Consider the following 14914-nt stretch of genomic DNA (forward strand, 5'->3'; position numbering starts at 1 on the left):
TTTTTGTTTTATGTTCTTTCGCTATGCATGTGATGTCACCCTTGGATTTCCCTATAATGGTATCTCGCACAAGCAGTGGTCATGCCTCATGCAGGTGGTGACCATACACCGTGATTGTAGTTGTAGAAATAAAGAATTAGGATTTTTTTTTAAAGGAATATTTTTGCCATTTAGAAACGAAGGAATTTCTCTGACTATTCTTAAATTTTACCTTTTGTTTAAGCCCTTTAGAAATTATAAATTTTTATTATAGTTTTACCCTTCTATAATTTAAATTTTCTAATTTATCCTTTTGTATCTTTGGGTAAGTGGGAGAATATTAGAGGGAGAATATTAGAGTATGATTTTATCTAATTAGGTAAGATATATTATGGATATAATTAGATTTTGATTATGATTATCGGTCAATAGAAAAAAAAAAGTTTAATTATAGTATTATTCCTTAAGAGATGGAAGTGGGACTATATACAGAAAACACATAATGTGTGAGTAGATGTATAGATACATGATTGAGATATTACAAAATTTTATCTTCCTTTAGTTACGTGAATCAATCAATAAGATATTAAAGATAAGAGATCTTCTCTTTTCTCCTATTGTCCCTAAATCCATCAACCAAGTTTGCGTTGTGACACTATGGTATTTTGCTATTGTGTATCAAGATAATTACCAATTAAATCTCTAGTTTTCAACCTATAATAAAAAATCATATATGGTAGCACCGAGTTGCAACCTCAACAGATCATACTTCTCAAAGAAAAATAAAAGGATCATACTTCAGCAGGATTTGCAGTAATATTTGTACCTACAACATTCTTTTTCCAATGTCTGATTTGCATGCCATGGTTCAGATGCTCCTAAGCTGCTGCAATGGTGATAATACATGCTTATCATCTTAATCCACCTTCCATGTTTCAAATTCCTGTCGCTTTTTTTTTTAAGAAAACTTTGAATTACTCAAGCGTATTGCAGAATTTGCGAAACAAAATTTGAAGAACTGTGTTTATCATTGGTAGAAACATCCCATGAAACAACCTCCTTCCTCTCCCTACTGCGGCTAAGATTGGCCAGCTTGTGTAGAAGAAACTCTCTAGGTTAATGATGTCATCAACTATCGATATACATCACTGGTAAGATCAAGATAGCATATTTATGAGATTTAATCAATCTAAATGATCGAATTGTTGGGCCAATCGCATGCCCTTCCTGTAGGCCTGCCTGCAATCAATGCTTCTCCCTCCGCCTTTACAAATTCCTGTTGTTAGTATCTGTTTAAGAGACTGTTTCTTGTGTTCTGATCTCCAGACCAATGGGCCGAAGTATCAGACATAAAATAACTATATGGATAATACAAATCAATCAAATTAATGACCAAAGAGCTCAAGAGGTTATAATTAGCAAGAACTAAGCGCCATAACGTAAGTTTCTACAATGCATACATGTTATAACATAAACTGCAAGATGAGAGCACGCCAACCATCTCAGACCCACTGCCTTCACGTTGTATTACCCTCGTCCAAATCCTGGTCCATAAACAAAACCTATGAGAGGAATGCTTGATATGGATCATGAGAGGACTCCTTTCTTTCTCTTCAGTCATAAAAAGTACATTCTTCTCAGTTTTATATCTGCCCCGGCTAACTCTGTTTTTATGGATCAATTTTTCAATCAGCTACTTTATGAAGGTGGTGGGACTTCCCAATTCTGTGGCAAGGGCCCGATATCGTGTATAATCTCTCTGTGGCAAGACCAAACAAGTTTGATTGCTTCTGGGGTGCCAATTCCTGCACCTCTGGGATCGCCAGCTGGGCCAAACCTACAATGTTAAACCATTGGCATTATGATACTGTGAGTTTCACAGCCTAAAATGAAGTAAATTTGATGCTACTAATTTCCAATCACCAGTGGTTCTGTGGAGCTCCAGTGGTCCTTGCCCTGATTCCAGCATATGTTGTCCCATTCACCGACTTCCCAAGCACTTCCTGCATGGATGCAAAAGGGGGTACATCAAATACCAAAAGTTACAACACATTACTTTGGTATTACGACCTTTGTCCATTCAATTAGATCTCTCATCAAAATTTCTGATTATGTGATGATGAACAGTTCCAACTTACACAACATCCAAAACATAGCATTGTGGGGAAAAAAAAATGAAATACAATAAAAAACTACAGTTATGAACTACCATATAAGTTGCAGTTTTAAACTTTTAATTTTCAAAATAAATAAATGAACAGGGACTGATGTGGTTCAGCATACCAAGCAAATGCAGTGATGGACAGGAGCTCAAGTGCTAAAGGGAAGCTCTGTCAATGAAACATAAACGGAAAGAAAATCCAAAGGCATTGCTGAAGTGATAGAATCTGGCTTCTTCTAAGGATTGGGATAACTAACAGCCATAATTATTAAAAGGTTGAAAACATTTACTTCAACTTAGCAAATTTGCTTTGCAGCGATAGCCTTCCTTAACAAAATGTGAGACCTTTAGGGACCTAGTAGTCTAGGTGGATCATAATAATACTTATTGAATCCTGTGCCCTAAGATTGTATAACTTATTCTCCAAAAGAAAATGGCATCATTTACAAGCTCCTTTAATCATGCTACAATCTGTCAAAGCTTTACTCGGTAAGAAGTCAATCAGAAGACATGAATAAAATCCAAATCAAATTGATCAAACACATATTCCATAAAAAGTGACTAGGTTTGTGGATATTTATATCAGTACTTGAACATATAAGAAAATATAGCCCACAACAGTTTCAGACAGTTGCAAATCTTACCTGCAGGAACAATGGATCATTTGAGACCACAGCAGCTGTTAAATGTGCATGCATCCTCTCACAAACATTCAACACCTCAGTGAGCTGATCATGCTTGTAGTAAGTGATAATCTGGGTGAGAAGAGTCATCAGTGAGTTTTAATTGTAGCTGTGGTTCCAATAAAAACAACTCCAAATAAAATATTTACAGATACAAAATGAATTTCTCTTATTTAAAATGGAAGTACAGGAGAAAAAATATAAAGCATATTTTTTCCTGAATCCATATTTCAGCTGTTCAATCAGCAAGTGAAAGAACAATAATGAGCTCCAAATTGGACATGCTTTAGACTCATCAACCATTCCCTTTCTCCCTTGATTTATCTATATTGGTGGTAACTCAGAGATAAGAATAGCGACTTATGTGAGGGAGCAGTTGCAATTAAATGATGAGACTTTGTAGAATTTCTTGATTGAAAGCCAAAAAAGAAAAGATGGATTTTCAATGTGTGCTAAGAGTTCTTGCCCACAAAAGTCATGTAGTGAGAACTTTTCTAGATGCATGAAAAAAATAACTACAGTGGACTCATCACCATGGCCATCATTATTATCTAGACCATTTTACCTCAAATGCATGGTCAGTTTTAGACCACTAGTCAAATATTTCACAAACAAACTGAGAAAATTCCTAAGCCCGTTGTAACTAGACAAGATGGTGCCCATTGTCTAGCCATGAAAATTTCAGGTCAGAGAGGAACTTATCTGAAAGCAAAACCTAATGCAGATATAAAGCTTTAAAAGGCTTGAGTTATGGAATAAGGTGGAAACAGAAAACTTCACCACAAGTAATAATGTTCATGATAAAAATAAAACAATGAAGCACAACCATGCTTTAATATCCATTATTCTAAATCACAATTGAGAAATTTTACCCTGGAGTAAAATTAAAGGTACACTCTTTTAACTTTAACATTTACCTGGAAGGGGCCAAAAATTTCTTTTGTAACAAGCTCGAAGTTATCAGGTTTAAGTATTTCTGCTAAAGGAACAAAAACAGCTGTTGGTTTCAGTGCACCATAAATTTTTGGAATAGAATGATTCTCCAACTCTTCACCACCAAAAAGTAGTTCAGATCCTGGAATCTTAAGCAACTTCTGGATATGTTCCAGCATGCTTTCTGTTGTGACCTGTGTGAACAAGACAATTCCTTAGAATTTAATATCTCATGATAAAGCAAATAAAAGATAGAAGATATTTTGACCCAACAGACTCAGTGTATATACATATCAAAATCATATGCACCCGACAAATATAAAAAAATTCAATTTAATTGTTTTGAAATATATTCAATTATGTTGTTTTGGAACAAGAAAAAGCTTGTCTTGCTTGGACCAAAGCTTGCTTGAACAAAAGCTTATCTTCTTGTACTCTAGGACACTTGTCTTGCTGAAACCTCAATGATTTTTTGCAGATAGCATAGGTATTGGTGATCATGATAATATTTGCACGTAGCAACAGCACTAAAGAGGAGAGTTAAGCTATCCACCTCATATATATAGTAGAATGTGTAGTAAAATGACTGCTTTGCTTCTACTGCAGATTGAGGAGATGCTATCTTAGAACATAATCAATTATTCAATTATAGAACAAGCAATGGCTTTCACTAGGTATGAGAGCCTTGAGTACACAACTTATGTAGTGGCATAGCCAGACGACTCTTGACTCACTTAACTAACTCGCTAATGCACATAAATATCGATTCATAGTTGTTACTAACGCCCTTGCTTACAAGCTTCTTGGCTGTTGTTCTCCTAGCAACCTCTGATAGCTTCCGTATTAAATTGCTTACACTAATTTTCACTGAGATGACATTCAATTGTTATATCTACAACGTCTCTAATCCACCTTTACCTAAAATATCCAGAATATTTTTATGCCACATAACCTTAACCCTTAGCGGAGTGCTCCTGCCTGCACCGAATATCTTAATCCACTTACTGCAAGTACCATTTGTCTCTTATCTTGAATAGCAACCTACATTCAAGCGAAGAAAACTAAAAATTTATAGTAAATCTTACACAAATATAAACACAAAGTACGGCATGAGTTATTTCCTTTAGGTTTGTATTGGAGAAAGAGCTAGTAGAGTCAATAACTAATTATCATAAACCATAGGACACAAAATTAATTCCAATTGAGAAACAAAATTTTGATATTTTAGAAGGCATGTGAATTAAAAATAGCTTGACTTATTTTCTGGCTAAAAAAAATTATACACCATGTTAAGGAACTGCAAATCCCAAAAAGTTTAATTAAGGAAGAAACTTATTACGAATGAACTCAAATATTGTTGATAAAGGTCTATTCCAGATTCAACGTTGTGCTGCATTTGCTAATTAATGTTAAGTTGAAAGACAATTTATCTGCTATGAATATCAAACTAGCACACTTACAGTAAGAACAGGGCCAATAGTTAAATCCTGCAGCTTTCGTCGCCCAGCAAGAAGTTGCATTTTAGACAGTAGCTCACTGGAAGCCCAATTCTGCAAACGAAAATGGAAAATTTTCCAACTTGTGAGATATAGGTAAAACAAGAGTCTTTGATTTAAACTATAGCATGTCAATCTAAATTTTTTTATGCAAGCAAGCTATGGTATATCATAAATTTCACAAAATTAAGAAGTATAGACTAGAGAAAAATTGCAATTTACTAAAGCTGCATATTAGTTTTTATTTAATAATATAATGAAGTGATTTGTTAATGTCTTGATTAACCTTCTTGTCATTAAGAAAATACTACAGTTACATGGCACAAGAATCTTGATGCCTTTTTAGCATGGCACAAAATTGTGTTGTGTTCACCTGTATGCCTTATGCAGGCAATCATAGACCAGAAATTGGCAGTCATATGTTGGCACCTCCAACAGGTTGACATGGCTTTTATTGATAGCTTTCTAGCAGTTGTATCAAGTTTCAACATATCCCATTACATGACAATCATAACAGCAATCCTTGCATTAAAGTTAAGATGACAAATGGCACCTCATGAATGAATAGAATTGACTGAGCAGAGCACTTTTGGCCACTACAAGCATAAGCATCTTGATCGCATACCCATGCAACATAATCAACCTGCCAGAATGATAAACAGCCGATAAGTGGCTTTACATATGCAAGTGACATGCATATGAAAGGTGGCTTTAGCTATAAACTAACAAACCTCTTGAACATCTGGACCAAGGATTTTCCAATCATAACCTGCATCTTCCAATTTAATGCGGCCTTTCAAGTCCACAGCTAAACTTTCAGCTACTCGTGAACTCCCAGTAAAAAGTGTCATTTGTGGCTTTGCCTGGTTGTACAAAGCACAAAGATATAAAACATTCCAATTAGAACAGGAGAAATACCAACAAGCTTGTAAATATAATTATAGAAAATTCAAAATGTTTTAACAGTCAGCAAGCGGACTCCCCATTCATTATATTTCTGGTAGTATTCAACTAAAATTTAGATCAAATATCTGAAAGCTAATTTAACAATTTGACAAAATGGGAACTCAGACAAACAGTAAAAGTTCAGGTGTGTTTAGCATTACAATGAACTATAAAAATTCCTTTAGGAAAACGCAAACCTCTCGCAAAAGTTTATTCATTGTTTTACCATCCGAGTTGATGAAGTCAACATCCTCTCTAGGTAACCCACAATCATGAAGCAATCGAAGCATTTGCTCCATCACAATGCTCACCTGTAGCAACCAAAATTTCCCATCAGTTGTGCAAAATACAAATGGTCAGAATAGTCAAATTAAAAGCAAAGGAAAACATTAGCATCAGCAAGACATGATAAAACAGGCAATAATGACATCTTGATGCTGGAGGTAACAGATCTCAAATGTGTCCAAGCTACCACTAAAAACTGTGACTGCAACTTACCAACAAGGAAACCAACCATTCAAAAAAATTAAGAAGAAAGATGGAATCATGGAACCATTCAGCCTGTCAAGCCAATGACATTATGTTGAAAAAAAAAAGAAAAAAATTTAATTTGAATCCAAGAATAAAGCAACATGGCTTTGGCTGAGACATGGCATAATGTGCCAAATATAGTTCAGTTTAATGATACTCCAAATAAAATTTGAAATATGTCATACATCAGTTGAATGATCATTATTATGGATCTTACTGCCTCAACTAAATTGTGTGTTATCTAAATCCACATGCAATCTATTTCCCAAATTGGAGCAAAAGGAAAGTGAGCTGAGCTTGACAACATAGGCAAGCTTTTTTCGAGAAAGAACTTACTGAGTTGATATGACAACCCAATCTCCCACATCACCAGGTGATGTTGAATTGTTGGTATCTACAGAATATATAGATAGACTGAATCCTGATAACTCAGCAAATCACATGGATAAGATCAGTTTAAGTATAAGTTGCTACATCAGTCGATACATTGAATTCTGACACTTGGAACAGAGCCAAACCTAGGACCGCAAATGTGTCCACTAATGAGCCAGAATAAATGTGCTACCTGTGAAGCACAACATAAAGTGGAGCAACCACTATCATGTTATCCTTCCCACATGTCTAACATGGACTACTGGTATAGGCCATGGGGATTGAGTGTGTTTCTTTGTGCGTGGACCTTGACTAGTATACTAGGCTAAATACTTAGCCACTGACATATATTATTGGATTGTTCCAACCAAGGATTTAAATTTCAATTCGATATTGGTTTTGGTGATCAGTTGGGCTGATTTGGTACTAGGATACTAGGCAATATGCTGATTTGTAACATACGCTATCACCAGAAAAAATAATATATATAGTCTGGTACTAGTCATTGATTGAATTGGTAAATACTGGTTAGTACATAATGGTCAAACAAGTATTTGAGATTTTCAATACAACTAAGTCCTAGAAATATTGATGTTGTAGGAGCTGAGAAATTCAAAGAGGCATCTGTTCAAACAAAGAAATTTTATTAACATTACCTTGCTATCAACTTTAATAATTGGTTTATTGCCCATGTATAGTGCACCCATTAGTTGCAATACGGGAATCTCCAATGGGAAATTGAAAGGCGTAATTATAGCAACCTGTTGAAATTCAAAAATAAAAATTTCTAGATTTCTTTTCTGTAACAATATGTGAATTAAACAGACAAATAAATAATCACAATATTTAGTGTAAAATTCAAAAAGGTTAATACAGGTTTAACCACACAGGCACTAGCATGTATTTTGTCTTTACAGTAAAAAAGCATGCGACATGCATACCAGTAAAACGATAACCATCTCTATGTATTATAACTTAATGCATGCGGATAGGCATTTAACTTATACTTTTCCTCGATGAACACACATGCATTTACATTATTGCATGAAGGGAATGATAATTATTGTACTACACATCTCAGATAACCTCCTAAACAGAACTTTGATTGTTCATTTCTTTAGTAACAGAAATCTCTTTTAATGAATACTTCTTAAGTTCTTATAATATGGATGTAGCATGCAAGATTGAAACCACAGAGATTCCAAGGCACTAGAGGTTTCCAGTATAAATTTCAACAATTTAAAGAATTAGATTATTCAATTAAATTAGTTCCAAAGCAGAGAGATAGTCACAATGCATCAGATGTATTATCATTGACCATTATCACCCTCTGATATATTTTTCGCCTTTGAAATACTTCTTCGCAAGAAGAAAATCACATGAACTAAAATGAGGACTAAAACCAGAAATAAGTTAATATGTACATAGGTAAAAAAGAACTGTGACAATAATGCAGTCGTATAGCAGATAACAGTATAGACCGACAAAATTTAGAGAATTTTCATAGTTTTTCATAGTCAAATACCTTCACAAGCAACACCCTAATTTCATAAACCACTGGAAGTATGTATTTTCATATGAAGGTGTCCTAAAAGGATGCATTTGTTGTTGTTTGTAGATCAGGCAACAGTAGGTCATTAATTAAAAGAAGTATTCATTCATGGAAAATTGTGAGGTTCATGTGGACCAACATCTAGAGATGCAGCTCTAAATCTGATTCCATAAACCACATAGTTTTCCTATCTGAAACAGGGTTTTATAGAAAACAAGAATGTTTGCTAACAATAGGCTTTCGGGATTTGACAATAGTGCCATGGACTACAAATACCCTATTACTTAATCAGGAACAACACATGGATATGCAAAATAAAGTTCTCACTTTAAGACTTTTAGAAGAAGGCAATAATATTGCATAGATAACTGTATTTGGAAGAACAAAAATCATAGTGGATGTATATTAGAGAATCAGTAGAGGGATATCAAACATAAGGCACTACCGAGTTTTAAATTACTGTTGGGATTTCTTAAAATTGACAGGCTTCAATGACATTTAGTTGAATCTTGACATGATTTATTTAGCTTAACAGATATGCTTGGATGATTAGAATTACTGTTTTTAAGGTTCCTGGATTTGATCAGGTTGATAAGCTCTTGAAGACTTTCAGCCAAACAAATCACTTAATGAAATCTCTAATGGAAGTTATGTGTCGTTCAATTAAATGATACAGTCATAATATCCTCTCACTTTATGATGCCAAATATAAGGCAATGTCAGGGCAATCAGGACTCCAATTTTGGGCCTCACCAAGACACCAAAGATAGAACATTTGATAAACATTAGCAAGATGAAAATAGTACTCTTGCAATGGATCCTTAAAACTGTAGCTTAAATCACCAATACAAGTTTTGCAAAAAATGAGAACTCACAGCGTAAGCCATTCTTATGCTCCTTGTCCATAATTTTCCCAAGTCCTAAAATTTCCAACAATTCCAACTCATGCTCCTGTCACTGACCATCTATAAAGTACAGACATGGACATGACAGGATCGATGTGGCTGTAGCAAATTGTCATAGATCTATATTTATTTTTAACATTTGATATATGAAAATAATTATGACCCTCATATGTACCTTATAAGTAGAAATAACAATCACTCACAAAGTACCACAAATTTACATTTAAAAGATTAAAATATTAAGAGTCAGAATAAGCTGAACATCTGAAATATATACATTGTTTAAGATCGACATGTCTAGAAGCCTTATATAGATCGCATGGTTCTGGCATTAATATCATGTAATGACAGAGGAATATAGATAATTCACTAGTTCTCATGTGTTTTGAACTTTGAAGTGTCCAACTTAAGAAGCTTCTGACAAGCATTGATATCTGAGAGGGACACAAGAACACGTGTCTGAGCTTTATAACTAACAATGCTTTTTTTTCCAAAATTGTAAAGCAATACAGGATAGCCTTCTTATGAGTCCCATACAAAGGAGACCTGCTAACTCAAACAGGAGAAATAGAGAAGCCTTACAGGACCATATGGCCATCGATAGCCATGGCTCTGCTGCCCAAGGTGGTTGCCTGGTACTGCAAATGATCGAGCTAGGAACCGCACCTGTCATATCAGAAAGAAATGATTAAAACTGATGGCAGTTAATGATTGCAGACTGCATCCTATTTGAAAGGAAAAAAAAATATGAGCAGATGATCCAAACAGAACAGCAGATTTTAAAAAAGTCTAAACCTTCTGTTTGTACCTGGTCTCCAGAAAAATTCTCCAAAAATTTTTGGGTTACATTGACTTCACCAAGAGCTTGGTTATAACTCTTCGGTGATACTCTTTGGATAAGCCTTGCAAAAAATTCTGAAACCTAATATTATACACAAGAATCAAGCATATAAATATATGACTTAACTATCCAAAGCTTCATCCTGAATGTCCACTGACCATCACACATATTTAAAAAATAAAACTACCGAAAAAAATTATCATTTATATTCAAAAAGAATGTACCTGAGGTTGAGCGAGCATCTGTGCAGCTTTTGCAGATACATCACCATATAGCAAGTATCTACACGAAATTAGAACAAAAATCAGCAAGTAAAGAAAGGAAAAAAAAGGAAAGAAAGAAGTGACCATGCTTAAAGCGAACAAGAAAATCAGATGAAACTAGACAAATAGATCTTTTTTCTTTTTCTGTCTCAATAATTCAAAAGAAGCAGACATGCAACTTTTAAGTAAAGTACTTCCAATGAAAAAAAGTTCAAAAAGCAAGCAGGATTCTTGTAACTGTATTTTAAGTACAAAGCACAACATTCAGATTATTCAACCCAGAAGAGCATATAAACATTTAATGATAGGCTAAAAATTTGTCAAGTACACATCATCATATAGGGTAGCTATAGAATACAACTCAAAAACAAGAAGGCTGTGACAAATAGTTCCACAAAAGGAATGGATGGTGGATTGTGTTGGTATATAAGGCCAGATGCTAGTAAACTTAAAACCATATTTCCCAAAATTCTTTTGCCCAAGATATTAGTATTAGATCCATCAAACCTCATATACTAACAAAATCCAACATCCATTATAAGGTAACCTTGTGAACCACTTGATCTGAAGTCTGAACTAATATGGGTCAAGATGGGGGCTTTCTTGAACCCCATAGGTCAATTTTAGAACATGCATGGTGGGCCTTGACCAAGGCATCAAGCCATTGAGTGCAGAAGGTTGTGATGCCCAAATTAGCTTTGTACTGGATACAAATGATTAATGGTCATCCTATATACGATCAGATGGTTCTTCTACCTGTAAGAATTTTGGACAACTTTGTATAAATTTCATTTTATCCCAATCACTGGGCAAGTAGGCCTAAGAATTTTGAACAACTTTGTATAAATTTCATTTTATCCCAATCACTAGGCAAGTAGGCCTATCATATTAGACTATGACAAAGGCACCATGGGATTTTACAAAATTTTATCATATTCAGTCAAATTAACCTGGATGGCTACATAAAAAACATTAAAAAATCTTATGATACAGTGACAAATTTTAGTCCCTCAAGCGAAACAAAGTATTAAAAATCATAAAAAGATCAAACCCTGTGGTTTATGGATCAAGATGATCTATGAAACAAACAGACTAAACTTGTTTAAATGTAAAACAACTAACAAATTCCACTGGTAAACAGAAAATTTAAGATAGATGGAAGAGAATATCTTTTGAAAGAATAAGTTACAATATTTTTCTGAATTTGCAAGGTTGTAGAGGTGATAAAAAAATATTGTTACAAACATGTGACTGAATATATGTACTGAACTTCAAGTAGCATGAAATAACCATGTTATTATGCAGTAGTTATAAAACTTATTCCAAATTTCATTAATTTACTAAGAAAACAAACCTATCTTGAGCTCTAAATGGATTGTGGAGCCCATACTTGGGGCACCTGCATAAGCTGTGCACAAATGGCTGCAAAAAGCAAGTGAAACAATTAGATCTGATACCACAAGAGATTAGTTCCAGGAAGTATGATACCCGGAAGTAGGATGAATACCCAATAATTATTCCAAACTGATTCCCATATATACTAATGAAGGTCAAATGAGGATATATTGCACTAAGCACAGCTAAATGGCAAGGATCCATGTAACCGAACCCAACATATGGTTTTTTCTCTTTGCATAGCTAGGAAGAAAATGTGCTGCAGGGCCATAAATGCTGCATACCTCAATTTCTGCTTCCTGAACATCAGCAACTTTAATGAAAGGACTGCCATTTAAGGGATCAAGAAGCCAATTCCAACCAGAAGATACCTTCCATTCACCTTGAACTAAACAAAATCATCAAACCATGACAAGTTATCCATCTATGCAACAGAGTTTCATTTAAAGACTTAAACAACTGAGTGCATGCCACAGAAACAGAGAATTGTTCTACATCTACAACTGCAACCTACTAAGCACTAGAACAAAGCCATAATAAACTATTATGGAACCAAAGCAAACTGAAAGTTCTTTTCACAGGGAGCAAATAATTACTGCAGTTAAGAACATTGAGAAGTGAAATGTTTAGACTTTACATAATAAATTATTTTACATACTTTCTATTGTAATGACTAAGAATAAAGCTTACCCCTAGCAAGAGTACTCAATATTACTGAAGCATGTCTTTATAAAGAGGTATCCTTTTTACAAAAAAAATTGTCTGAGTATGAGCTAGAATTATTCCCCCATAAGTGTGTATAAACATGTTCATAATGTCCATAGCTGTTAACCGAAAAATGATGATGAACAACTTGACATAAGCTTTTACCAATCCAATTTCGATCATCACTTTTTAACATTTAGAGAAAGCACGTTTCAAAATGTTGAAACTCAGAAGACTTTGTCAAGCATCCCAGTCTGTGCTTCTATAAAAACCTGCTCCTTAATTACTATAAAATCATATTTCAACTTTCTTGGAAACAAATATAGTAAGCATTTGAATACATCCGAGATGACAGCAACGTACCCAAGTTCTTTACTTCTGCTGGGTGGGAACTTGAAATAGCTTCGACTGTCACTGTAGCAAAAGATGTTGAGTGTAGGGTTCTGCTGATGTTGAAAATTAAATGAATCAGAGACAGGACTTGATAATCAACATCAATAACCATCAAATTAAAAGAGTAAGTTAGATACACAACAAAATCGCCAAACAACTGAATCAGGAACATTCTAATGAAGAAACCCTACGGAGAAGCATACATCATAAGTCAATGCTCCAACAAAATCCAGCACCGATGATTCGATGTCTGTGACCAAACTTTCTAGTTGGGCAGCACCGTAAACAAAATCAGAACTTCTTTCAAGAAAATAAACAACCTAATCTAGAACAGTAGGTTGACCAAAATCAATCCACAAGAAAACTATCCAAGCTCAAATTCGCTCTCATAGCAATGGGATAAAGCCCAGGAGGCTGCTCTAAACGATCCAAGTTTGCATAAAGGCAAAAATCTTGACCGAATTCCATGATCAGAGACCTAAACCCTAAGGAACAGAAAACAAACTGACACAGAGAATTGATACCTCAAAGCATTGAGGAACAAGCCCGAGCCCGCTCGCTGCGCTCTGGCCGTGACCCCTATTGCGAATGGCAACCGATGCATGATGGGATACCGAGAGGCGCTATAGAATTCTCGGAGAGATGAATCGATAGATCTCGATCTCGATCTCGATCTCGATCGAGAGAGAGAGAGAGAGAGAGAGAGTTGCAACGAACAAGCAAGGAAGGCTTTTATCGCGGCTGGTGATCCTTCGACGGGCGTGCAAGAAGAGATGTCCGTGTCAGGTTATGCACTTTTCTAGAGAGTGTTTTACTCCGAAACGGCAAGATTTTTTAATGTCAAAAGCTTATGCAACGATTAATATGTATATATACAGCAAATAATAATGATATAAATTTCTAAGTGTGATTTTTCAAGAAAATATTCATATTTACGTATTTTTCAAAAAATAAATAATACTCTTGATTTAAAAAAAATCCAAAATATCCCTAATTTTTTTATTTTTGATTATTTTTTAACTGATGTAGTACTTTCATTTGGTTTCTTTATAGTATTTTTTAATAATATTTATGATATTTTATTGATATATTAAAAATACTATAAATGTTATTTAAAAATATATATAAATAATATTATATCATGCTTCTTTGATTGTCATTACTTATAAATTATTATAATATCATATTTTTAGGCCTATAATTAGTTTGATTGAGATTAAAAGTATATTTAAATCATTTACAATGTTTTTAAATAAGTTTTATAGTGTTTTTATTATGCTGGCAAAGGCACTATAATAAGTTAAAAACATTATAATAGATCAAAATACTATAACATTCGAGAAAATTTTTGAGGGATAGTTTAAGTATTTTTTTAAATTAAGAATACTTTTTGAAAAAATAAAATGGGGGTACAGACTAAAAAATACTTAAAATATAAATATTTTTTAGGAAGATCATACAATTTTTAAAGCCATAACCCTCTCCATCAAAAATTATAAAATATATTTTTACTTTTAAATTTTGGATATTTAAAAATATTAACCTTTCCAATATTTGTTGTCAACCTAATTTCCATCTTGTCGAAGCACCACCAAAAAAAAAAAAAAAGGCTACGAGCAAATGTCGAAGGGATCGTACAAGTAATACCGAATAATAAAAGATATTATTGAATAATATTCAAGATAATACTTACTCAATTGTACCATTCGGAAGTGCAAAGAAATTGAGATGTGATGAGGTAGTCAGTCAGTCATTGCCTT

The 14914-nt window shown here is 34.1% G+C and overlaps 1 protein-coding gene across 2 annotated transcripts; it reads right to left on the reverse strand.

Annotated features, from left to right (window-relative positions):
- Positions 1-1364: 1364 nt before the first annotated feature.
- LOC135678586 (probable aldehyde dehydrogenase) lies at positions 1365-13963 on the reverse strand. Of its 2 annotated transcripts, none has more exons than XM_065191549.1 (16): positions 13679-13963; positions 13125-13204; positions 12341-12444; positions 12016-12083; positions 10623-10680; positions 10366-10479; positions 10140-10223; positions 7757-7861; positions 6395-6508; positions 5984-6115; positions 5806-5895; positions 5217-5306; positions 3741-3950; positions 2785-2895; positions 1903-1982; positions 1365-1816 (listed from the first exon to the last, which is right to left on the reverse strand). In XM_065191549.1, exons 1-16 carry the CDS (start codon positions 13756-13758, stop codon positions 1678-1680), a joined length of 1659 nt encoding a protein of 552 aa, XP_065047621.1. In that variant the 5' UTR covers positions 13759-13963; the 3' UTR covers positions 1365-1677. The 2 variants fall into 2 exon arrangements, with proteins under 2 accessions (XP_065047621.1, XP_065047618.1); XM_065191546.1 differs by having other exon boundaries at positions 13125-13207.
- Positions 13964-14914: the final 951 nt, after the last annotated feature.

Source organism: Musa acuminata, chromosome BXJ1-1 (genome assembly GCF_036884655.1).
Source record: "Musa acuminata AAA Group cultivar baxijiao chromosome BXJ1-1, Cavendish_Baxijiao_AAA, whole genome shotgun sequence".
In the NCBI taxonomy this organism is placed as follows: domain Eukaryota; kingdom Viridiplantae; phylum Streptophyta; class Magnoliopsida; order Zingiberales; family Musaceae; genus Musa; species Musa acuminata.